The sequence below is a fragment of the Hippoglossus stenolepis genome, chromosome 17, assembly GCF_022539355.2.
Source record: "Hippoglossus stenolepis isolate QCI-W04-F060 chromosome 17, HSTE1.2, whole genome shotgun sequence".
Lineage (NCBI taxonomy): Eukaryota > Metazoa > Chordata > Actinopteri > Pleuronectiformes > Pleuronectidae > Hippoglossus > Hippoglossus stenolepis.
Genome location: NC_061499.1, coordinates 20,846,308 through 20,871,656, shown reverse-complemented (window position 1 = coordinate 20,871,656; position 25,349 = coordinate 20,846,308). Strand labels below are relative to the sequence as shown.

The following is a 25,349-nucleotide window of genomic DNA, read 5'->3' as shown; positions in this document are numbered from 1 at the left end:
TTTCACCGTCCACCCCCGCCTCCTTTTCTCCAGTGATACCCTCATGAGACCCCTCTCAGTTCTGAGGTTAAAGGTCACCTTGAGAGAGGGGGAGAGGGTGATGGTGACAGTGTGTGCCCGTGGGGGGGCTGAGGAGGGGCGGGGGGTAATTCTATGGGGACATTTGAGGAAGAACAAAGAGCGAGTCATGTGACTCGAGGTGAAGCCTCCTCTTTCTTTTGTGCGCCACATGGACACGAGCATCTGCGGTGGAGGGCCAGAACAGAGACGTACGCCACATGAGGACAATGCGGAGACACTGTTGTTTTCTGTGCGTGTGTGTGGTTTTTGCGGCCCTAAATGGCCACCATTCATTGGATCTTTCTGAAGCTGGCTTGGTCTGGAGAGAGGACCTGCCCCACTAATTACCATCAGTCATTGCTCTGGTTTGTTCAGCTCTGCGGGGACCATTGTTGTCCTGCACCAGTACAGGAAGTCTCCAGCTACACTGACAGTGTCACTGATGGTTAAAAGGTTGCTTGGAAAAGACAAATGAGGGAAAACAGGAAATATACAGCACAAACAACTGTTTTTAGGCACGCTGTGAGCCTCAAGAGCCACGGTTCATCGGATTTTGAGTGTATGGTGTGCATGCCATTCATCCGAAGCCTCAGAAATCTTAACTACACGCAGTACAGTAAGAAGCCATCGGTAGGGAAATAACATGACCCCTGCCTTTATCTAAATATGCCATGTTGACATGACAGAAAAGACAATCAGAACATTGATTTTGCTCTGTTATTTCAGGTTATTTTATCCATTATCATGTCATGGAGGTTTTGTTGTCCTGAGAAGTAATAATAATTATTAGAGTATGGTGTGGCTTTTTTACTGTTTCTAACACAAATCATCTTGTTTGAGGAATTTATAAAAAATGACAGTATCTTGGGAAAAGACACGCATAAGGCAGATCCATGCACTGCATGCATCATAAAAAAGACTCTTTCTTGAACTGTGATGGATGTTTACATTAGATGGTTGAGGTCACAATTCTGCAGTTTGCCTTTGTCAAATCATCCAACTTGGTCAACAAATCAACCTGAAGAACTATGCCAACTCTAAGATATGACCCATAGGAGTAGACCAGTGACAATGCATACTATACCTTTGTTATCATCGTTACAAGAAAACAATCCATAGATGCTTACAACCAGCAGGCATACTGGACCTTTGTCGTCATGGTAAGAATAACAAATGTTTAAACATTGCTTGACGGTTTGGTTACAGGTTTAGGAAAAGACTGTGGTTTGGTTAACGTAAGCATTTTCTTCAGAGAAGAGGACCTTTGTCATCATGGTTAGTCTTTTAAGTCTTTTATTGACCCATCAATGCAGCCCCAACTACATCCTAACACAGAGTGTATTGCTCTATATACGTACGTTGTCTACTATCTTCCTCTTTTGCTCCCATCATAATTACTATGTCTGTAAGTACTCTCATAATTAAACTAGAGGTTGCCTAACAATAAAACATAAATATGGGTTGTAATAAACCTCTGTCAAAGATGAGCTATGTCTCAAAACCCACAAACATCAGCCACAGGTTTGGCCAGACTGACGGACAGTTTTTTTCTCCTGCCCCTGGCATTGGCTAACCTGCCTGTCTCAGACACTCCTGTGAAGGTTGATTTCTGCAGAAAAAATTATTGTGTTGGCCTCTGAAACATTTATTGTAAGACCTACAAAAAAGAACAAAGTTGTGAAAGAAACCTTCCTTGTAAATGTATTTATCACCTGCAAGACTTATTTGGACAAACCAGGTGAGAGTGGGAGGAAATCCTAGAGAGCAACATGCAGGAACAGGAATAATCCCCAACCTTCTGTCTGTGGCTTCTGTGCATCAAATACTGAGACAACACAAGCAATTATTGTGCCAAAAAAAATTACACAGAGTGCCAAATTACACAATGCCACACAATTCCATACATATGCAGATAGTTAGGGGAGTAATGCGACCCGACCACTCATCTGTTTGTTTCATTTCGCATTCCCGGCCTGGTTACACTTCAGTCTTGGTTGTGGTCCACAGGGGATGATTAAGTAGATTAAATACTAATACAACCACAGTACATTTAGTGAAATTGTACTATCTCCCTTGGCACTGGTGCACATATTGCTGGGAACAGTTGTCTCTTGAGAACCCACCCTCACATATTACTCCTATGGCTAATTTCAGCAGCCCATCTGTACCAGAGTTATAGATGTAGCCAATTTGTAACTGAAAAAAATATGGAAGAGACTCCATCTCCTTTTCCAAGATCTTGACATACACCCTCTTTGCTCCAACACAAAAGCTATTGAGGTGCAGGAAGAGCCTCCTGCACATTGTCGTGTTGAGTATCTGGGGAATGGTCAGGGCTACGATGGGAAGGTGGGATCTCATCAAAAATGCCACGTCAAATGCAAGAATACAACAAGCAATAATAGTTAATTGCCATTCATGTCAACAGCAGTGCCAAGTTCCTGTCATTGAGCCAAACTAGCATCAGGGAGCCAAGTGCCGACACACTTAAGCTGAGAGGAGACACACATAAACATGTCTATACCGTATCTAGGTTAGCTTTGTCTGGCCAATCTGCTCTGGTTTCTCTATCCTTAATCTCCTCCCCTGTCTTTACACAGTGGGAGGTAGAACACATAATACCATCGGTTTTCCATTCCTTCGCACAGGGTGTGAACAATGAAACTGGTGTGCAAAAAAAAAATAAAAAAAGAGAATATGATCTTTTATTGATTAATATTATGTTATATAGTGTGCATGACGTCTTTTTTTTAAAGTTTTTTTTTCAAAGTATCTCAGTCTTTAGCCTCTTACTGGCATTGATTGAACTCTAAGATAAAAGAAGTTGTGCATGTAGTGTTATCTATCAATTATCAATTATTGCTGTCTATTCCTTTATATATTCCACATTTTGGGTTTGTATTGCACTCAGGAAATGGAAGCTAGTGCAGTTGCTTACGTTAGCACTCATTTGCACAAGGTATTTCGTCATCTGCTAAATCTTGGCAGTTAAAGGTGGGTGATCAAAAAACCTAAACAACAACGGCCACTTATTTACATATGCATATTAACATGCAATCACGCTCAATGATCTGAACTGTGAGCTATATTCCAGATAAATTACTTTGGGGAATATCCAGACTTAAACCAGCCATATCTATTTTTCACATTAAGACACAGCAATGCATTAAAGACAATCTCAGAAGTGGTCATGTTTCATGTATATGAAATCCCACAATGTTCACAGCTTTGAATTGAATCTGCCCTGCTTCTTGCTCACACTGAATTGATTTGTTTTTTAATTCAAAACACTAATGAAATTTAGTGATTTTTTTGTGCACCTACAATGATATTTTACCAATTAAATCACAGCACCGATATCATTAGTACCAAAGTTATCTACCTCAGACAACAACGTTGGGGCTGCTATCAGTACAGAGAAACAAATTAACTCAATTATTTCTGGGAATTACATCTTTGGCCAAATAAGTGCACAATTCAAACACTGAAGGATATATATATGCATTTTGTTAAGCAAAAACAAATCCTAATTTCACAAGGACTGTATATTTAAATATCACAAACATAGCACATAGATTACATTTAGGATTCCCACTAAAGCCAGCATTGATCCCATGCAGCCTGAGCTGATTTACCAGGACTATACCCATTGATCAGCCCCTACTGGTGGGAAGGGGCTGCGGGGTCCCAATGAAACCAGTACATTGATCCAGAGAAACAGAGAGAGATTAGACAGATGTGAAAGTGAACATTGATCTCCAGCTGCATCCAAAGGGCACTCCTGTCCTGATGGGGTGAGGGAGATCCATCCCCCCCTACTCTTACTCCCCTCCTTCTCCCACTCCTTCACTTTGCTCGCTGGACCATGCATCAGTATTGTGTTCCTCTGACCATGTGCTGCTCTCTCACAGTGAATGAGCTTTTCGATCAGAGGGAGGCACCACCCAAAACAGCAACAACAGAGAGCTGTGTACCACACATCTGCCTACACTGTAAAGATTGTTAACATTCACCTCGTGCTTCATCTTTGAACAAACAAAACACCTGCTTCATCGCTAAAATGGAGTGTTTTCATGTCTGTTGTAGTGCAGTGGTATTCCCTCCATACAAGAAGGAGCCACATGTGACTACAGTGCACGCACCATTTCTCATCAGTTGCACACATGTCAAACTGTAATAAATGAGCCAAATAGTAGTACTGGGCAGCCGAGGAGTCCCATATGCTTCAGCCTAGAACGAAGGAAGTACAGCCTATAAATGGGCAGCACAACCCACTACTCTAAACCTTGGTTATGGGGTAAAGAGACATTCACCTCAGGGACTGCAGTAAATATGTTACCCCACTACACTGTAGCAAGATGGCTCCAATGCATCAACCTCTGCCACATGCATCTCTGCAGAAAATGAGGCTCAGGAAAGAAACTTTTGCTTCCATTTGTCAGTTCCTCTTCCTCCTTGCAGGATTATTTGATGCAATCATAAAAAGTGAACAATAATATAGAAGCAAAAAAAATGTTACACTTTGAACAAGTTCAGCAGCACCCATTCATCATGTTATGGACACAAACATTTGCATATTAATATTTCATCTAGGGTGCCAGAGTAGTAGTGAATGGGACAATCATCCTCTCCTAATCCTCGGAGGAGGTAATGAAATAGTAGAAGGTGGACCGTACCTGTTTGCCAGATGTACAGGGGTTTATTTTCCACTGCGGTTTGTGCATCCAGCTCCCAGATGGAGAAAAAGAGCAGTGCTAACCTCCAGAGAGAGGGGAGAGGTGCCCCACTCAAGACTGCCGGTGTCCCCACAGCTCTTTCGGGCAGCCCCATGGCCACCGCACGGCAACTACTGTAGTTCCCAATGCAGTCAGTAGGAAAAAAGCAAGCCTGTCCACGAGGAAGAGAGCTGGACTTAAGTATGTTTTCTGCTTTGTCCACACCAGCGAGTCCAAGAAGAAGTAATCCCGGATGAACGGGGCTGAACTCTCCTCTCGCTCTCCTCTTCCTCTCTGTTTCTCTTTCTCTCTTGGCTCCTTAATGAGAAAGAACGAGGTCTAGCAGCAATAAAGCAGGGAACAATAGATCCCTAAGCCCAGCCTGCTGCTGCTGCTGCTGTATGCCGGGTTGATGCAGCACCTCCCTCTCTCCCTCTCTAACATAGCAGACACATGCACACACGCCCACCATCTCTACTCTCCCTCCCTCTCACTTGTCTCTCATCTCTATCTCAAAGGAAGTTGTTCTGTGCTCTGACTGAGGTAGGCAGTTGGATCCACCAGGTGAAGGTGTGGAAGTGTATTAGTCGGTGAAACACTGCCTCAACATAAAATGTAATAATAAAGAAATAATTAAATCATCATCTGATGAAGGTGAAAAAGTAAAAGGAATGGGGATAAACAGGGATTCCACAGGGCTCTGTCCTTGGTCCACTGCTCTTCAGCTTATATTGTAAATTAATTATTTGCCAATATGTTACAGAGCAGTTGTTAATGTGTGAACATCACATTGTTATATGGATTTGAAAGCACCACAGTATATCCCCAGTTTCTGACCTCTCATTGCAAAACTACACAAATTGTCAAACTGTTTGACATTTGCAATTAATATTCAGAAAACCATGGCATTGTGTTTTCATCCAAGGACCAGCCCTCAGCAGAAGTCAGTGCTCAAGTTTGAGATTTAAACTGGCATTACATTCAGTAGAGTCCATACATCCACGCAAGACCTTTAGCACCTCACTTCATGAAACCACATTTAAATTCACTAGATGAAGATTTTTATTCGGATCTGCCCTAAATTGAAATCCATGATATATTCTCTGAGATATTGACTGATCTCACAATGTTGAAAAAATCTAAAAATATATAAATCCTAAATCCTCTCCCTGTTCCAGATCCACACCAAAATTATAGGTTCTTCCCTTATGATACTGCCTCCTTCCACCAAGTTTCATGGAAATCCATTGTTTGTATGTGTAATCTTGCTCACAAATAAACGTACAAACCAAACAACAAACAAATAGATGTGTGAAAACATAAACCCCTCGGCGGAGGGAAATATTATCTAATCTTTCTATCTTTGATAGCTTCCAATCCAAATTTCTATTTAGGCTGTGGCTCAGGGTAGGGCGGTCGTCCGCTAGCCTGAAGGTCGGCAGTTTGCTCTACATAGATGCACTGTATGATTGTGTGTGTGAACGGGTTAATGGCAAACATTGTACTGTAAAACGCTTTGAGTGGTCATCAAGACAAGTGAAGCACTATATAAAGACAGACCAGAAAAAATACAGACCAAAACATTAGATTTTTCATTTTTGCTGGTGCTACAACCAGCAAGTTCAAATAAATCCAGCATGATTTTACTTTAGTATGACATAGATAATAGATAATGTTGTTTATATAAAATCTAATTTCAATTGGAATGCAAATGAGGCTAGAACACTCGCACTGCTTGCCTCGGTATCCTTTTTATGCAAAAGTCCACTTTCAAGAGTTTTGGAACATCCTCAACAGCCAATCAATTTCAATTCACAATTTCAACACTGTCTACAATGCCAGAAGGAAAACTGATCAACAATGAAAAGTAACCTTCATCAATATTTGAAATCAAGTACATGAAGGTATGTTGCCACATCTGCTGGAATATTAAATGAGGTGTCTTTTGTCAGTCATTTTTCTCATGGTTCACAACAAAGTTTTACAGAAGTGTCGGAGGATGGTTCTTGTAACTTAGCAACAATAAACGCTTGAGAAAAGCATTCTAAAAATTTAGGTCACGGTCGCTTCCAGAGTAAAAACAGCTGCTCGTGGACACAGTCCCTATGGGTTCCATTAAGTTTCTATCAAAACTTTCTGTTGCAAATTACTGGGTTGTTATGCATTTGTGCCGCCTCTTGAATTAATTCGAAGCTCAGTAAGAAGCACATTATTAAGGGCTGATCTGCTGAAGATGATCAATCATTTGTATAATGTAGTATATTGATGTATTTTTATGAACATAAAGACTCAACCAGTGATTTGACGTTATGAAACTGTGGTTATGGTAAAATCTGTAAATCCTGACATCCCTACAGGGGACACAGACTGGTGCTGCTCTTGGTGCTGCCTTGTCTCCAGAAGAAGAGAATGACCACAGTTCAACTGACTGGGACAGGAGGAACTCTAACAGAACTGCAGGCAAGGATACTGGACGGGGCAGTGGACTACACTTGACCCAACCCTAACCATTCCGTACATATGGAATATGTATGTCACTCTGAGTGGAGAGATATTCTGGGTACGATAGAAAACTACCGAGGTGGCATACAACTTAAGGACACCCAAGCCAACCAGAACCATTAACACACTATGGCCATAACTTAATGAATGTTCTAAAATCCCAAGATAATATTATGCCTACAAAATGAAAACTGTATTGAAAACTGTATTTCAAAGTGATGTTATTTAACTAGAGTCCTGTGCTCATTTCATTTTTAATGAGACAACCAGCCTGAAATCCTCTTATTATAGATTTAATGATTCCCTGTTCTGCTGTATGATGCTGACATACACACAATTCCCTCTGCCATTCAGTACAAGATGCATGGACATACAGAATCCTTCACTTAAGTTATTTATGTAATTTCATGGGACAGCCTGTAGCACGGACAAGTGATCACATGGGTCATCTCAAGGAGGAAGAAGACAGAGCAAGGAGAAAATGAGCTGGAGTAAGAGCAAGGTGGAAGCAGGGCTTATCTGACCCTGATTAGTGGGAATCTGCTGGATGGGATTAGAGTCTCCGTTGCATTTAAGACAACAAACAGACCGGAAAGGAGGAGTGGGAGAGCTGGTGAAAGTGGAGAATAACCAGTAGTATAGTATACATGCAATGTTTCCCACAGAATTACACCCTATCAGTGGCTGTAGTTGAAACAGTATATTTGTTTTGTCACTGTTCCAATTATTTCAATGTTTTGTTCATGTTTACCTGGATCATACATCCTTAATAACATTCCTGAGTAAATGTGGTCTGACGTAAATGTTGCAAACTGGCCACATGAATGTAGTCTTTCCAGCTCCACTCTGATGCATGCACTTAAACTCATCACCTACAGCCATCAGAGGACCAAAACTAAATCAAAAGTCGCTTTACATAGTTCAGTCAGACCACTCACGTTCAAACATTTATTGCAGCAGTAGAACAGGTTTAGTGTTTGGCGTCTAGGCTCCAACCGAATCACTCCCCCATATGATTACACAGGAATGATGGGAGTGATGAGCAAATACTTGTAACCCCCCCGTTGGAGCCTACAGGTGGATGCTGGGGTCGTAGAGGGGCTGAAGCAACTGGTAGCAATACTGCAGCAGCAGTGCGAGCAAAGGGGATGATGGGAAATTTCTCCCTGCTTAAATAGACCTTATCAGGTGGGTGTGTATTATAGATGGTTGTGAAGAGTGAGGTATGTCACATGAGGTATGTCACATGATGTATGTCACATGATTGGAGCAGCGCAGCTCGAGTAGGCTTCCTGAACTAGCTCGCAGGCGTCGCTCCATATGGTCCAAATTCACAAGTCGTGTTGACTCGGGAGCAGACCTACAAATCGTGAATCCTCTCACAATGTGGTTGATTTTAAAAGTGCCCTTTGCAGGTGACAAGTAGTCTGCAACAGCTTCATCATATCTGCTCACCCCAATGTCACAATCCAAAAGAATGAGATGCTGATGCAGTGTCTGTGAGGACTTTGAAGAAATCTTTTTAGTCCATGATTTCTCCTTCCTTTTGAATCAAGACATCACCACATCTTGTCACTGCATCACCCATTCCATCTGGTGCCCTTTCCCCATGACATTTCTCGGAGGAGTTTCATGTCACCTGTTTGAACTCGAGGAGAAAAAAAATGTGCTCCTCAGGTTAAAAAAGTCTTACATTTCCAGGTCTGTGTCTCCTCTTTACCCTCTTTCCACCCACCTCTCCCCTCTCCCCCATTTCCTCTGGTCACCAGTGGAGGCAGATGGGCACCCACATTGAGTCTGGTTTTGCCAGAGGTTTCCTTCTTTTTTTTCCCTCTCTGTTATGGAAGTTTTCTAGAAGCTGGTGAAAGGAGAACTGATGTCTTAAGCAGAAGAGTTTAATGTAGACTTGATGCATCAAGGAGACCAGAAGGTGAAACAATATACAAACACTAACAGAGTAACATGAGCAATTGTCACCCCCAAGTCTGAAGATGTCTCCCACAGCATCTGCATATATCTCCCTCTACTTGCATCACCCATTCCAACAGCACATCCATGAGAGGCTAGAATTGCCGTCACTCTCTATGTTGCATGTAGGTGTTCGCATCCTATTGGATAGTTAAGCCCATAAAGTATGCATTGGTAAATCATGTTGTGTCTTGCCACTGGTGTAATACGCAAAAGAGTTGGAGCTGGTGCCTCTCTGTTTGGTCCATCTGAATTAGATATGAAAGTCCATGAGCATAGACACTACAATTTACTGTTGGTTAGCCATTTCTCTATAACTTGACCTTAAGTATTGCTTGGAGAGAAGGGAGTATCTGTGGAATGAGACAGGCTATATTCTCATAATGGTGTACAGATGTAATGTGTGATGATGCCCATGGTGCTCATTGTGGAAACTGTTGAATTTTTCTACAAGTTTGTAAGGTCTCGACCTTCCTATGTAAAGTGCCTTGAGATAATGTATGTTGTCATCTGGCGCAAAAACTGTATTGAATTGAATTACTGGGCTCATGGATGACTTAAGGATTTTGTCTTGTATTTTCTCCAGTGCTGGTGTCGAGGTTGGTGTTGATTCTTTTAAGCTACGTTTTCAGGAGACAGGTACGGGCGAAGGAAAAGACGAAGGGAGACACAAGGAAGACGGACACAAGGAAGGGAGCAAGACCTGACAGTTTAACACACCGCAAAGTTAAGGCGGTGCCACCGAGGAAGTTGGCGTAAGATAAACGGGGCGGCAAAGTGATCAAAGCCCGAGACAAGGTACTGGACGAAGTTACGTGAAAGAGTCGCACGTGACGCAGAGGCTGAAAGTCTTGGTTCACCGCCTGCTAAAAGATAAGTTAAAGGTCCAATGTGTAAGATTTAGGCGAAATCTTTATCAATAAAAACCTTTTTATTGAAATACTTTATATTTACATCGGGGGGGTCCTCTCTATGGAGGCCGCCATGTTTCTTGAAGTAGCCCAGACTGGACAAACTAAGCACCCTTTGAGTTTTTATGAAAACTGAAGGTTACCACAGGTTCTCTTTCATGTTTGGAAGGGGAGGGTGAGGTGAGGGGTATTCAGCTGCATTATGCAACTTCACCACTTTATGTCACTAGATTCTACACGCTGCAACTTTAAGGAAAGTGACCAAGGAAACGTGTGTGTGAGCCTGTGTTTGTGTGTGCCTCTGGCTCAGGGTGCTTCCTTCTCTTCCCTAGTGGCCGCAGCGGTTCGAGTGAGGAGGGTTAGCGGGACCGTGGTGAGGGCAAGACAAGGAAGATCCGGAACTGAGAGAACAGGGTGATGGCGACACAGGATCACAAAAATTCTGAAATCCTTATATGACTGGTGACTCTCAGATGCGTATGCTACACTTCTGGAGATGATTGCCTATCTTCAGTAGCCACCAAAGTCAAATGGCTGCACTAGTGGCCAATTTGCAGGCATGGCTTTCTGAAAAATCTATGTGGAGTAGCCAACTGCCTCTGTCTTAGATAGGACCTCCTTTAGACATCTGCACTGTTCTGCTTGGTGGAGCCAATTATACTGGTTTCAGGTTATTAAGTCTCAGTTTTTGTCTTCACAGTGTTAATGAATAGGTTGTCCCCGTGTCCAGACTGTATAACCTAATGTTGCCACAAATGTCTCAACCTCTCACGACTTGGTACAAACACAGCATTTTCACTTGAAAAAGGGGAACAAAAAACTACCAATCAAATAAATTAAACATATTCATACAGTATTACTGATGATTTAAGATGACTTTCAAAATACAGCTAAAGGGATATTTGTTCATGTGGTGGCATCCCCCAATATTCAAATTTGACTCGAAACGAGGTCATTTAACAGAAATTGCAAAAACTAATAAATATGACCCTCCTAAGTGTTTTTTTTGGAAGATATCAGGGTGGTAGATCTCTGCTTACGTTTAGAATTAAAATGTGATCTTGGGCTAGAAAAGGTTGGTGACCACTGGTGTAAATGATGCCGTTTTGAGTCGAATATGAACGTTGGGGCTTGCAGACACTTGGACGACACTACTCGAGCAATATGGAGGCATTTTATGTTATTTTTGTTGTTTTATTACGTCTGAAGAAGGACTCACCATTGACTTCAATTGTATTGGATTCTGCTCTAACACTGTTTACCCCTGAGACTACTAAAGTGTTTTGTGGACTTAAACACTTTACCCAACCCTCCATCGGCATAGTGGTGAGAAGATAACGAGTGAATTTTCATTTTTGGGTGAACTATCCTTTAAAACTGCCCTTTGCAGGTGGCAACTCGACCTGCAACAACTTAAACATATCTGCTCACCTCAATGTCACAATCCAAAAGAATGAGATGCTTGATGCAGTGTCTTTGAGATCTTTGAAGAAATCTTCCATGATTTCTCCTTGCTTCTGAATCAAGACACATTGTTCAGTGCTGTGTCCTCTAGTGCAAATATTCCAATCTATGTTTGAAACAAGATTATCAGCACAATCACAAAATGAGCTGCTATTTAGTGCACACCATTGACACAGAGTACAAAGTACAGCATTGGAATGTAGAGTATTGGCATGGAAATGAATAGTACAGCATGTGCATGTGAAATAGATATTGCAGGTCTCCATAGAGACATAGCAGGTTGGATGATGATGAGGGAGAGAGGGATATACTGTAGAGGCAATCCACAGCGGAGTGTAGAAAGGTGAGAGAGAAGGAGATGTATAAATTATAACGCTGAAGAAGAATATGACATACAATGACACACGTCACACACAAACTAAATTGATCTCTGTCTGTGTATGTGTTTTGTAAAGCACTTTGGTCAGATTTTTTATTTTATTTGCTATAAAAATAAATTGACTTGACTTGACAAACAAACAGCCTCCTCTAAGATGTTTTCCGATCCAACACAATACATTAATTTCAGTATTTAAAATTCTACCAGCTATGTGGATAATGTAAGAAACAGAACCTATCACAGTAGGCCATGCAATAAAACCCTCCAGGTACTCAAAGGCTGACAGCAGCAGATAAAATAGTGTCACTATTAGAGCATCATCATAACTCTGGATGGAGAACTTCTTTTCTCTGTCTCTCTTTCCTTTTAAAATAATTCAGATTATAGACACTTTAGTGGTGCTGCAACATCCACAAAACAAAAGGGCCGCTGATGAGGGGTTAGGGGTAGGGTTGGACAACCCCTGCTGGAAAAAGAACTCCTTTATAGGTATATATGATGACCTCACCCTGAATTTGAGAGGATGGACAGTGGACAGAACCTGCGTAATGAGCAGGGACTATGGGAAGCATTTCAAGTCTTAAAATCACAAGGAGTCAGAAACGACCACAAACGGACAACACCTTCACTAGTGCAGTTCTTACTGCCTCATTTGAAAGTGTAGTTTTTTAAGTCGCCAGTTGGTAATAATATGTATGTGTATTTTTAGTACTGTGCAGTAATATGAATTCAGTACAGTGTGTCAAAGTTGCAATGCTAACTGTGATCAGCATGCATTATCATGCTAGATCACTTGCTGTGGTTATCACACTAGCATGCTAGCAACATTTTATAACCCTTTGTGTGGTAATTGCTGTGATAGTAGCTGTATCTCAAGGACCGCATCCTTTCGGAGGACCTGGTCTGCCCGGTCCATTAAGACTGCCTCCTTTGTGGGTAATGTAGACTGCAAAGGCCAAACTGAAATGAGACGATCTCGTCTATAGAGGTTTTTCGTGATAAGCGTCACCAGCGCTTATTGCTGTTTCCTAGCGACAGTGCAGACATTGGACATGACAAGATTATTTGAATGTCCCTTGTTGTTTTAACATGTGTACGGTTCGCTGTTCAGTTGAGTTGAAGCATGATACTCAACTTCAGTTCTTGGGGAAGGAAGGACTCATTTGTCGGCGCATTTGAATGAGACTTCGAAATGGGACAGTTAGGTCGCGCTGCTGTGACACAATCAGTCTTCAAAGGCAGCCTCCAAAGGATGAAGCCCCTGAAATGACACACAGCTAGTGTGTTAGGTCAGACCTGAAGCTGAAACTACCCTTGATTGATGTGTAAGATTTTGATTACCAGACTTCTTCATTAGACAGAGAGGACCAGGTAACTGTAGTCTATGTGCAGCATCATGGAGCGAACCTCAGAGTTCACTGGTCTTGATAATGTAGTGAGTGCATGCTGCATTCTCCTTGGACTGACACTCTTTGAAGTATCCCTCCTAACTTAAAACACGAGGCTGAAACTAACCAAGTACATTAGTCTGGCTTAGATGATCAAACGCGGCTCCTGACCTGACACAGCTTGTGCAGTGCTCTTTTTACTGCATGCTCCAGCATATGCGTTCATGCTGTGTGAAGTGTATGGGCTATAGTGCAGAGCTTAGAACACTGTGCGGGGAATTCTTTTTGAAGATGGTTTAATGGATTGTGTTTATGAATAAGACATTGAGCTGCATTTGTCATAAGTATCTTTTTATTTTGGAAAGTGGCAACTTTTTTACGGACACTTACCACATAGTCCTGCGAAGGCTTTTAAGTAAGCTGTGTCTCTATAGCTCTGTGATAGACTGGCAACCTGTCCAAGGTGTAACCTTCCTCTCGCCTAATGTCAGCAGGGATTGGCACAAGCTCCCCACAACCCTCAAAGGATAAGCGCTATAGATAACAGATGGATGGATGGATGACTATTCTAGCTTAATGTCTAAAATAAAATATAGAGGTTGCGTGTTTTGTAAGATTATTTTAAACACACAAACAGGGTTATTAGTAAATTTGTGTTCACAGATCCTGAGTTAATTGTTTTAAATATCTTCGAATATTAGTTTACCTTTACTTCAGTTTAAAAAAAATAACATTTTTAATTGTTTTAATTTGTCTACTGTGCAGTAGAAAGTAAGTGATTATAATAAGAATCACTTGATTAGTTGAATGTTATTTTCTATATATATGGTGTAGGCTCTATGTATTTGATAATGATGGAGTTTCTCTATATTTTGAGATTTGTCAAAGTGAGCAAGTTTTGCTGGTACACCCCTTTAGGTTGTAAACTTGCAGAGCTGTTACATGACAATGTATCGTCTCTTGAACTTGGTTTAGTTTGAACACGGTGTCTTGTGATCAACACTAGTACTGCAGTGATATGGAGTTGGTTTGTCCAGAATCTTGAGTCAGGTGCCAGTGTGCCATTGCAGAAGACGAGGGTGCAACAAAGTGACATCATTAAAAGTGCAGCAACCAAACCTTCAGTGATGGACAACCACAACATGATAGAATGTTTGGTGATGGAGAACACAGCAAGAATAGGAAAAGCAGATAAAGCAGGGGAACTCCTTTTTCGACTTTTGTTAACTTTTAGCTTGTACAACCCTCAGGATTACATTTTAGCTACAGTACCAGTAAATTTACATCATCTACCCATTTTGGTTAGACCATACGTGTTTTATTGGGCGTAGATGTAGTACAAATAATGGCCTTATACCTGAATGTATCTGGCCTATTGCTGGTTAAATTCAAAACCTATGAGAGCTGTAATGAACATTGTAGCCTCTAGTAGCCACTTGACTTTTAGTGTTGCAATTTAATTTACATTAAAGAGGACAAATGTAACATAATAATGAATATGCTGTACACTGGTGGAAAAAAAGAAGGCATTAGGTTATTAGTCTGTTTAGTACTGCATGTTGTTTGCCATTTTCTGGCCTTTTTCTAAGAGGGGGGTGGGGGGTGGGAAATGTGCTGTGGTGGTTTTGTAGGGGGTACCGATGGGCCAAGTGAAGCACATCCAATTTAAATATGCAAATGTTATCGCGGGGAGCCGGATGGAGGAACAATGTGGCAATGAGGGAGAACACAGAACAAAACAGTAATGTAATTAAATGTTTACTATTGTTAGCTTCCATTATTGAGAAATTAATTATCGGTTTTAGAAGTTGCGGAAAACAGGAACTCTCTCTTGTCAAGTCTCAATGGAAAAAAGGATCAGAGATTAGGTCTATAGTGGAATGTGAAGTGACATGTTTGCAATGAAAAGGCTAATTTGTTCATGTCAGAGAAGAAAAATTAACAGGCACAACACGCACACAGCAAGCATCCGGTAAACTGCTCATCTCATTTGTCTGCTGAGAGTGAATGCGCATTTACAACAGACACTGCCCTGTTGGAGTTTAAGGAAGCAGATCTGTCTCATGGCTCTGCCCAACTTCAGAGGAGGAGTCGTCTGAAGTCAAGCAGAGCCATGAAATAGCATGCCGGGCACAGATACTAAAATTTAAATCTGTCAGTGCATGTTATGTAGAGCTGCTGTGCTCTCAGGGGCTTGTTTTGACCCCTTCCCCAAACAGGAACAAAGAGACTCAACAGTAATCCGAGCAGCTTATATCACTCAAGGCAAATCATCCCTGAAATGAGTTCAGCCAGGCAGTGGCCATGACTGCAACCAGCCTTTAGCCTCATCCCTGCTCTCCATTGTTGTCTGCTTCATTGGCTCAAAGCTGGTAACCAGATTGGGGGAAACAAAGTCGGGGGGAACCCTCCATTGAGCCCTAAAAAAGTCCCACTTCAGGCAGCCTGCTGGTGCACCCCAGAAAGAGGATTTAAGTGTGTTACCATCCACAACACAAGAGCAACCTCTGGGGGATTGCAAAACAAACACAAAGCCTTTGTGTAATAGCTGGGCCTAACTATTTGTAAACCTGTTTCCCTGCCATTACTCACCCAGGAGAGGATTTCCCTCTGGACTCATGACACACTAATGTGGAGTTTTTTTTAAGGAGTGACTCAATTGAATCGTACATTTACCATTTACTAACAAAAACTTACAAACCTTACATTTCTATGTATCATATACATAATACAGTTCTGTTATGTAGTTTTTCTGTGTGTTCTAAATAATATTTGTATCATGCAGCCTTCACACCAAATGCGAAGCAAATTTGGTCATTGCATTCATTCTCAACACTGATTGTCTTTCACCACCATTGCATCACTGTAAGTTTTTGCTCAAGTGAAAATATTTCATCTTGAGCGAGAGGCACGAATTTCATATTTATTGTCCGGCGCAAGTGACACAAAGTTTACATCATTGCATTAACTTTGTATGTGATCTCATTGTGCATAAAATATGCTTTGTGTTTGGTGAGAATGCAGCATTGTTTTTTTTTTCCAAAGAATTAATAAATAAATAAATGGAATCATTTCATACATATTTATCATTAGATCCATTACTATATTGCAAATAAAATAAAACACCTACAGCCCTTTAGATGAATTATAAGTAAACTATAATGTCACTCAGCAGACCTCCACCAAGGCCAATGTCAACACCATACACTTTCATAAGCCCTTCCCTTGCACATGTCACTCCACCACGTCTGCAGTGCAGGTCAGAGCAGAGGCTGACAAATAAATGAACAAACTAACAAACAGACACAGGTGAAAATATAACCTCCATGGCAGGGGCAATAAAATCCTCACTGACATCGGTTCTGTTTGCTGTTGTTACCCACAAAGTGTTGTGTGAGGCCGTGAGACTACGAAGCATGAACAAAATATTGAGTTCCATTAATGAAAGCAAATCACTTTCACAAAAATGGATTTGAATTTAGTCATACTTTCAAGCTATTTTATGTTGGATGAGATAGATGTTGCTTAGGGTCTCACTTAATGTAAAAGTCCACACAGTGACAAAAAGGGACATGGATCAAATTCCAGAGTGATCATACTCGACAAACGTTTAGTCTCCTTGAAAGTGTCTAAAGAATTAAAAATAACAAATGTCACATGGAACAGATAGTTCAATGGAGATTTTTTTTGAATTTTCACATTCCAACATATTTGTCCTTTACACGGCAGATGTAGGACAAATAGGTGAGCAGCTGAGGCATTTGATTGACCATCTGACATGTGGATATTGTAAACATTTCAGGAGTTGTCTGTATAGCTGGTGGAACAGCAACTGAAGACTTTCATTCATGGGTGTGCCTGAGGATTAAAACATGCTTTTAGGGTTAAAATAAGGTTAGGGTTAGGTTCATGATTAGGGTTAGGCTTTTACTTGTGATGCTTATAGTGAGGAGTGTCCTGTGAAATGTGTGTGTGTTTTACAGTTTGGCTGTCAGGATCATCTCTGCAGTGGCTAGACCTCAACATCTGCTCCGTGTCCCACTGCACAGGTTTCCTTGTGATTCCAAAGGCTTTGGTCAAGTTCACTACACTCACAGGGGATCTTCAGCTGTTCACAAATCCTCCAGACTCTGACCTCATAGAGTGATGGAGCTGACTTTGCCCCCGTAGACAAGGTGAAAGTCTCGGCCTCGTCCTGTCATCTCCTGACAGATGTGCAGTGGCTGTTTGTATAAGACAGAGTTGACCCTGCTGTGTCATCCCACAACACACGGGGCCTGGTGACATAGACATGTTGCCCCTTGACAGACTGAAAAATGTTGGTCAGCATCTTAAGCCCAAGGAGAGTGTGTCCTGTATCTGCAAATAGCTGCTGGTGAGGGAATACAGAAACACACGCTGCTGTCAACTCCTGTTCACATTAAGAGTGATCGCTCATGTCATGTAACTTCTCTGGTCACAGGGTTAGGGCTGTAGGGTAAGACAAAAGACAACTTTATGCACTGGCCATGTGAATCAACTCTGACCCTAGAGAGGGGTCCTTTATTAATAGCTCAAACCTATGTTACAACATCATGGAGGAGCATCACAGTATGACAGGATGACTCTTTTTATACCCTTATCATGGTTAGGGGGTTATAGGGCAAGTTTGGGGTTAGGGAGCTCAAAGCTCTCAACTGTCTATTCTATCTAATGCTGTCTGTAATCATGCTCCTGAGATGCCATTTACAAAAAAATCCCATCTGCTACAAATACATTGAAGCCTTCATTTGTCTAAATAACCTTTGGTGATGTAGTGAGCCAATGTTAATCCTCGTGACAATAAAAACAGACATTTTCTTTATCACATCTTCAGTATGCTTGGGGTGATTGATTGATTTGTAATTGCACAAACAGCTCCGTCACAGCAGCAGGGTTGAAGAGGCCTTTTATCGGGCCTGCTTTGTGCTGCCTCGATGAAAGGCAGCCTTCCGCAGGGACACTAACTCGATTCCTTCCAGGCAAATTGATAACATTAGCTGGATGGTTTGCAACCACACACTTAACACTGGCGTCGGGTCTCGGATCCCCAAGGGAACTCAAGGGGATGCTGATGTTTTACAGACAAGACTGGGCAGGTGTATCACCAGCTCCATGGGACCCACATTACAGGATCTGACTGTTTTTATATCTGATTTATCTTAACGCTCCACAGGGAACAACGTGCAAATGAACAAAATAATAAAGCTTTGATTTACAATGACTTCTAGTGACAGGTCATGCAGCAACCTCAGGGAAAGATTTTGTCTACCCAGGTCACCTGTTTCTGATTTGTGTTCCGTATCCTACTGAGAATGTGTTAACATCTTTCAAGGAAAGAGACGTTTTCCTCTTGGGTAATGTCTCTTTCACTATTCTGCCCCCACTGCTTCCCCTACACAGCTATGCAGATAGCTAACTCTTCCAATTCATGAAAAATACAAACCACCATCAATACAAAGTGTCCCATTTCCCATAAAGCAAATTAACTGTTTGATCCCCATGTGACAAATTAACACGCTAAGCTAGAACATGCAAGCTAACACACAAGAGGTGCTAACATGCTAATGCTAGCGTCATTATGCTAACAACGAAATATGCTTAAACTTAGTGTTGTTTATACACCACATGATATTCTACAAAGTCATATGTTCACAAAAATGTTACTTAGACAACTTACAGGCTGTGCTCAGCATTAGCATACAAGGCTGCAGGCTTCAGCATGGCTGGGATGCATGGCAGCATGTCTCAACAAGTGGACTTCCTACTTCCTGCTTACTCTTCTACTTCCTGCTTACTCTTCAACTTCCTGTTTAACCTTCAACTTCCTGTTACATCAAAGTTTAACATAGTAAAAACAAACGTACATTTCTAGTGACTTTCTTTGAAATAAATTATAAGGCTCGGAAATTGGAATGCTTGGAATGTGAATGTAGCGGACGTTAGCATTTCCGATACACCTCATCGGAAGATATCACAGGACATTTCGGCTTAAAAATTGGTGTAAATGACCTCGTTTCGAGTTGAATATGATTGTCGGGACTTCCGGACACTTGGAATGACACCACAGGAGCAGTATGGAGGCATGTTATGTTTTGTCTGTCGTTTTATTACGTCTGAAGTAGGACTCACAATCGACTTCAATTGTATTGGATTCTCCTCTAACAAAGTTTACCCCTGAGACTCCAGAAGTGTTTTGTGGACTCAAACACTTCACCCACCCCTCCATCGCATAGGGGGGAGCCGATAATGAGTGAATTTTCACTTTTGGATGAACTATCCCTTTAAGCAGGGCCACCACCTCATGTCTGGTGTTCCACAAGAGAAGCAAGCTTGTTACAGAGAGGTTGCAGGTTTGATACCCTGGAAATGTGACTGTAGAATGAACACAGCTTATTGATTATCACAGAGATGGGTTAGGCTTAAATGGAAATGCAGGTCAAATTCCTGTTTGCAAGCAAACTTGGCCAATGAAGGATTCGTCTTCTCGATCAAATTTTCAGCTATTTAGCTAATTTGCAGCTTAATGCTACTGAGCTGCTCAGTGCTTATTAATCAGGTTTGCTACCAACTAATGGTCAATGTAGGGATCTGTCTCAGGGTGCATCATGGTAAATCAGTGACGAAATTAATAAGTGGGGAAGGCATTTATACAACTGGGGTAACCTTCTTACTCCGGTCCTTATCAGCCTCCATCACACTCCTTGTGTCCTTCCTTCCTCCCTTGTGTGATTGAAGAGCCCAAGAAAAATTTCCCAGTTGGGACAATAATGTGCTTGGATCACTTGTATTCACAGTATTTCAAGGTCTTGACCACAAACTGATATGTCCTGTCCATCAGTTCAGCGACAATTCCCAGTATAATGTCCACTTAACAGTCCAACAAATACAACTAGCTCAATTCACATTTTAAGCATCTTATTCAACTGCTACTCGCCGTCTGGGTAGCTGCACAACTCAGGTGGATTTGCAAGGGATAGCGTGAAACTCCCAAGTGCTATGCTATTGTCTGTAAAACACCATGTTGCTACCCTTAAGGGGTCAACATTAAGCTGTGACAAGGACTATACAGTGCAGATGTGATCCGTTAACATGAGTTTAGAGGAAAAAGGAAAAATGGTTATTAGCACTTTATGAAGACCACCTCAGCAGGCACATGATCCAGAGTCATACATCTATTTTTTAAAAGTTCAGGTTTCTACACTAGCTGCATAATTCTTTACAGATTTTCATTAATTAAGTCACTTTAAGTAGGTTGAACTTAGTAATTGAAATTCCTCTGCTTTAGTTAGTTCAGCATCAAAATGTAAAACTAACCACAATAACAGATTTTGGGTTAGTTAATTCATTCAGCATTGTTTATGATTTTTACAAATGTAAAAGTTGAATAGACCTTTAATTATCAACAAAACATGCAATTTAGTGGAGGGTTTTAGAAAAATTTAAGCAGATATACTGTCATGTTCTGTCGTGCATGTTCTTTTAGATGAAAAATCTTTAGAGCAGACATCTTGGATGTTAATGAAAATGCTTCAGCACTGCTCATCCCGTTTTTTATTTTATTTCTTCCTTTTTTATTATATATATTTTGGGCGATTTTTCTGAATTTATTTGTGATATCAAAAATAAGGGGGGCAGAGAGAGAGTGGGGGATGACATGGAGCAAAGTGCCACGGGTCGGGGTCGGACCCGGGCCACTGCAGATGAGGTGGAGCCTTGTTGGGGCGGCAGCTCTACCGGCTTTACGGCGAACCTCCTATTTTTTTTATTTGTGATTGGCCCGACCAGTTTCATTACAGATAGAAATGTGTTTGAACAGGAGGAGACCAGACTCATCTGTGACAACAAATTAACATGAGATTGCTGATTGGTCTCATTTCTAGGCTAATGCCAAATGACCTACTGTCAATTCTGTGACTGACCTGGTATACTGGAGCTAGTAATGTGCAGCTTTCATTACACAACCTATTTAGACATTGTGCAATGCTTTCTCACCATGCGCCCTACATCCTACATCTTGCCTGGGTGCGGGTCTCAGTACAACATTACAGGGTTGTTAAAAGAGACAAAACACATCTCATATATATATTAAATTATATAAAGAGTTTTTTATTGAAATACAACATAATAATTATTTTTCATTCAATTTTCACGCACATTATGGCAATTATTAATGTTAAAAGTTAAATGGTGTTGTCTAAAAATGGCCTAATTATAATATGTATATATTTTTTTATATATATATATCATACAATATTACAAAGTTTCAAATGTAATAATAGTGAATATTTTTGTAAATATCTAAAACTCTTAGTATTATTTCACACTTCAAAACTCCATATCAGAGCAGCCTTTTACAGCTCCAGATGGTGCGCACACATTTATATTTTCAACAGTGAAATTGAGAAATGAAGAAGTAGCCATGAATATTCTTCTGGCAATGGGTATATTAATAAAAGGCATGTTTTGAGCTGAAACTAGGTTGTCACACACTTTGCAGCAGTGTAATAATAAAACCTAGTCTATCGAGACCTCACTGACAGAACTTGAAATGATACAAAGTAGCAGTGGCAATCCTGGCTGACGGGTTATTAGCTGTAACAAGGTTGGAGGAACCATGCGGTCTTGTTTTTCATCTTTCCTTCATGCTTTCCCCACCCATCCTTTCCCCATCCCCCAACACTGGAACCCCCCGCTGCACTCACCACGACCCCCCCAGGATCTTTGGGGCTCTACCAATGAGAGAACTACAGCGGCATTCCTTCCTAGAGACAGGAGCCTCCAGGTCGGGTGCATCCTTCCCTCTGCCTGCCATGCTGCTTAACACCAATCACATGCTTGGCGCCAAATGATTCCGCATCACAGAGTTACTGAATTGGCAAATTGCACAATGTATGGGTTTTCATGGTGACTACCCCTGGGCATAACAACAGCCAGCCTGGTGAAGCTATGCACAAGAAAAACAACATTTACCATGTTTATGTCTCATTCTACAGAGTTAAAATTTCAAACCCTGCATCAGCCTGCTTCAGACATTTGATTCGAATTCAAAGTCAAACCAAGGACTCTTGTGGGCAACACTGGCTTGTCTCACATTTGCAGTCCTCACTGCTGGGAGTGTTCTTGTGCATCAGAATGAGGCTGGGGTGGATATCAAGAGCAACTTGCTTTGGATTAAATGAAATCAGCTCAGCATAATGTCAATATCAGTGTCACAATATGCCAGCTTGGGGAGCTGAGATTACATTATATTTATAGCCTCATTCAATCCAATTTCTCAAAATGATGTTTGTGCAAAGCCAGAGCAAATCTGCTGATGAGAAAAATTCAGGGGCTTTACGCTGTGCATTAAATAACATAATTGTGATGTGGATATCGAAATCAGAATCAGCTGTTTTTATGACCTATTCCAACCTGAACAATAATGTTATCACTTGCCCATAAATAAATGGGTCAACAGATTCTGTTGGGTTTTGTATGGGCTCTTAATTCTCATTGGACTTCACAGTAAGATGAAAAATCCAGGTCATGCAGAGGAAGGCTCAAGTTGTTCATTTCTGCAGAAGGGTGTTAGTGGTGAAAGGTCATCTCCAGTGGCCCAAATCAACTTCCTCCATGTTCATCAAGTACAAAGGCTCCATTCGTTTGAGGAATTCAGTTTACACCGTAATAGGTGTAACCCTAACCCTAATAGGTGTTTTAATTCAATTTAATTTTGAAACTCCATATTAAGGGGATTTAAACGTTTAAATAATATTGTGTTTTTTAAATAACTGGCAGTAATATAATATCACTTCATCTAATATAATCATTATACTGTATCTTAGATGTTGAGTTTAATAGTCAGGCAAAAAAGTGTAATGAACCTATATTGTAATTTATATTAGTGTTCACGTCACTTAAACCGGATCAATAGTTTCTCTATATTTACTGAATATTTCAAGGCAATCTGTTGCAGGAAATGTAGTTTAAGTTGTGTTTGAAATGCAGATAGATGTCCTTTAACAGATGAAAGATATTCCAGTTCTGCAGTAATAACAATGTCAAATGCGATTACCATTCTTTTTAATATAGGAATTCGAAATTATATTTAGTAGGAAAATAAGAAATAACTATGAGACAACTGACGAACACATTCACATACATGAGTTCTGTTTAATTAGTCAGCACATGTAAACAGACATGACAAACAGCCTGTGTGTCAAGGTAAAGTTACAGTTAAAGTCTCCTCAATGTAGGACAAGTACATTTAGGTAAACATGGTATAATATTTAGGATTAGTCACTCATGTGTGATGTGGTTCCATGAAGAATAACCTCATGTGGACATATCATGTCACATAGTCTGGGGTTAAATGCGGTCACCAGGAAGGAATCCTTCAAACGTGGGTGACATTACACAGTGCTAACTTGTATTGCTTGTCTCTATACACAATGACCTATAGCTTCAATACAAGCTTCTGCTCTGAGGACTTCGTGAAACTTCTTCCATCAGTTCACAAGATTTCCATCAAAGTCTGAGGTATGCGCCATGCGTTGAGATATTGATGTCGTGCTGAAAGCAATCAGTTCTTTCTTGTCAGGTATGCTGTTTTGGTGAGGAAATTACCACTCTATCTCCGCGAGGATGCAGGGAAATGGGAGAGTGCTGGGCCGGCTGTGAAAACACAGCAGGGTTAATAGGAGCCACTTGTTTCTGCATGCTGTACACACAGGTAATTGATGTCCCCAGTTTGCTCAGCTGTTGAATTGGAAATGTCAAGCTCTTGGTGCTCAGCTCACCATGATGGTCAGGGTGGTTTGCTGAGGCTGAGCGGCAGGATCCAGGAGTGTCGTGGAGGATGGCCGGCAGGGGGACAGAAGTGTTTAGAGAAAGAGAAGAAGGTGTTGAAGAAAGAATAGAAGATTTAAAAAATTGCTCATTTAAATATCTATTTAATATCTGATCCCATCTACTGGCATCTGAGCAGCAACGATATTTTCTATAGGTGCAGACTTGTGATCTAGTTCTATATGGGATGCAGAGACGATCCCATGTGTACTTGTGACAAAGTATGCATTATTCAGGTCCCGTACTGAGGGGTGATATTCCTAGAATGTGGGTCACCCATGTTTTTCTTCTCCAACTGAGGCATGGCAGCAGACCACTCCCATTTCTACAGGCCATACAGAGGTTGAGGGGGACAGCCATGCAGCGACCGCCCAGCAACACATGCAATAACAACTCCAACAGCCAAACACCTCACTATCGGCCCCTAGAGGTGACAATACAAATGATACATAACTGATGGTGTTATTGGCTCTTGCACAGTCCCTTATATAGAATTATCTAGGTGAGGGGGAAATAATCATAGATTTTGAGGAAATAGGTTGAAATATTTTTTGAACATTATAGTTTCAGGAAAAAAGTTCAGGTGAGAGCAGTGTTAAAAGGAGGGATGTTAATGACTTGAGGTTGTAGGTTTTACTAATTGGCACTTTATTATAAAAGATTTCAGGATAATGACATTAAATAAAAAACAGTCAGATGATGTAGAAGTCAATCAATCAATCAAATTGTATTTGTATAGCCCATATTCAAAAATCACAATTTGTCTCATAGGGCTTTAACAAGGTGTGACATCATCTGTACTCAACCCTCAACAAGAGTAAGGAAAAACTGCTAAAAAAAACATTAACCGGGGGGAAAATCGTAGAAACCTCAGAGAGTGCCACATGTGAGGGATCCCTCTCCCAGGACGGACAGATGCTGCATGTAACTGAGAACATCAGCATAGCTGAACATGTTTTGAAGCAGCAGTGGAGTCACAGAAGGATTTGTGTTTTCTCCAGGCGGTAGAGTCACAGAGTTAACAGGTCAGTGGAGATGATCACACTCTAACGTGTGCTTGCGTCCCAACAAGCAAAGAATTGGCATCTCAAAAAGACAAAGCAAATTTTCAATA

At 41.1% G+C, this 25,349-nt stretch overlaps 1 protein-coding gene across 2 annotated transcripts in view; it reads right to left on the bottom strand.

Moving 5' to 3' along the window:
* thsd7aa (thrombospondin, type I, domain containing 7Aa) overlaps nucleotides 1-5,168 on the bottom strand; it is a 141,750-nt gene extending 136,582 nt beyond the window's left edge. For both annotated transcript variants that reach the window (XM_035181948.2, XM_035181949.2), the window contains exon 1: nucleotides 4,737-5,168. In XM_035181948.2, coding sequence (XP_035037839.2) covers nucleotides 4,737-4,890 — 154 coding nt within the window. In that variant the 5' untranslated portion in view covers nucleotides 4,891-5,168. The remainder of the gene's footprint in view (nucleotides 1-4,736) is intronic.
* Between the last annotated feature and the right edge of the window lie 20,181 nt (nucleotides 5,169-25,349).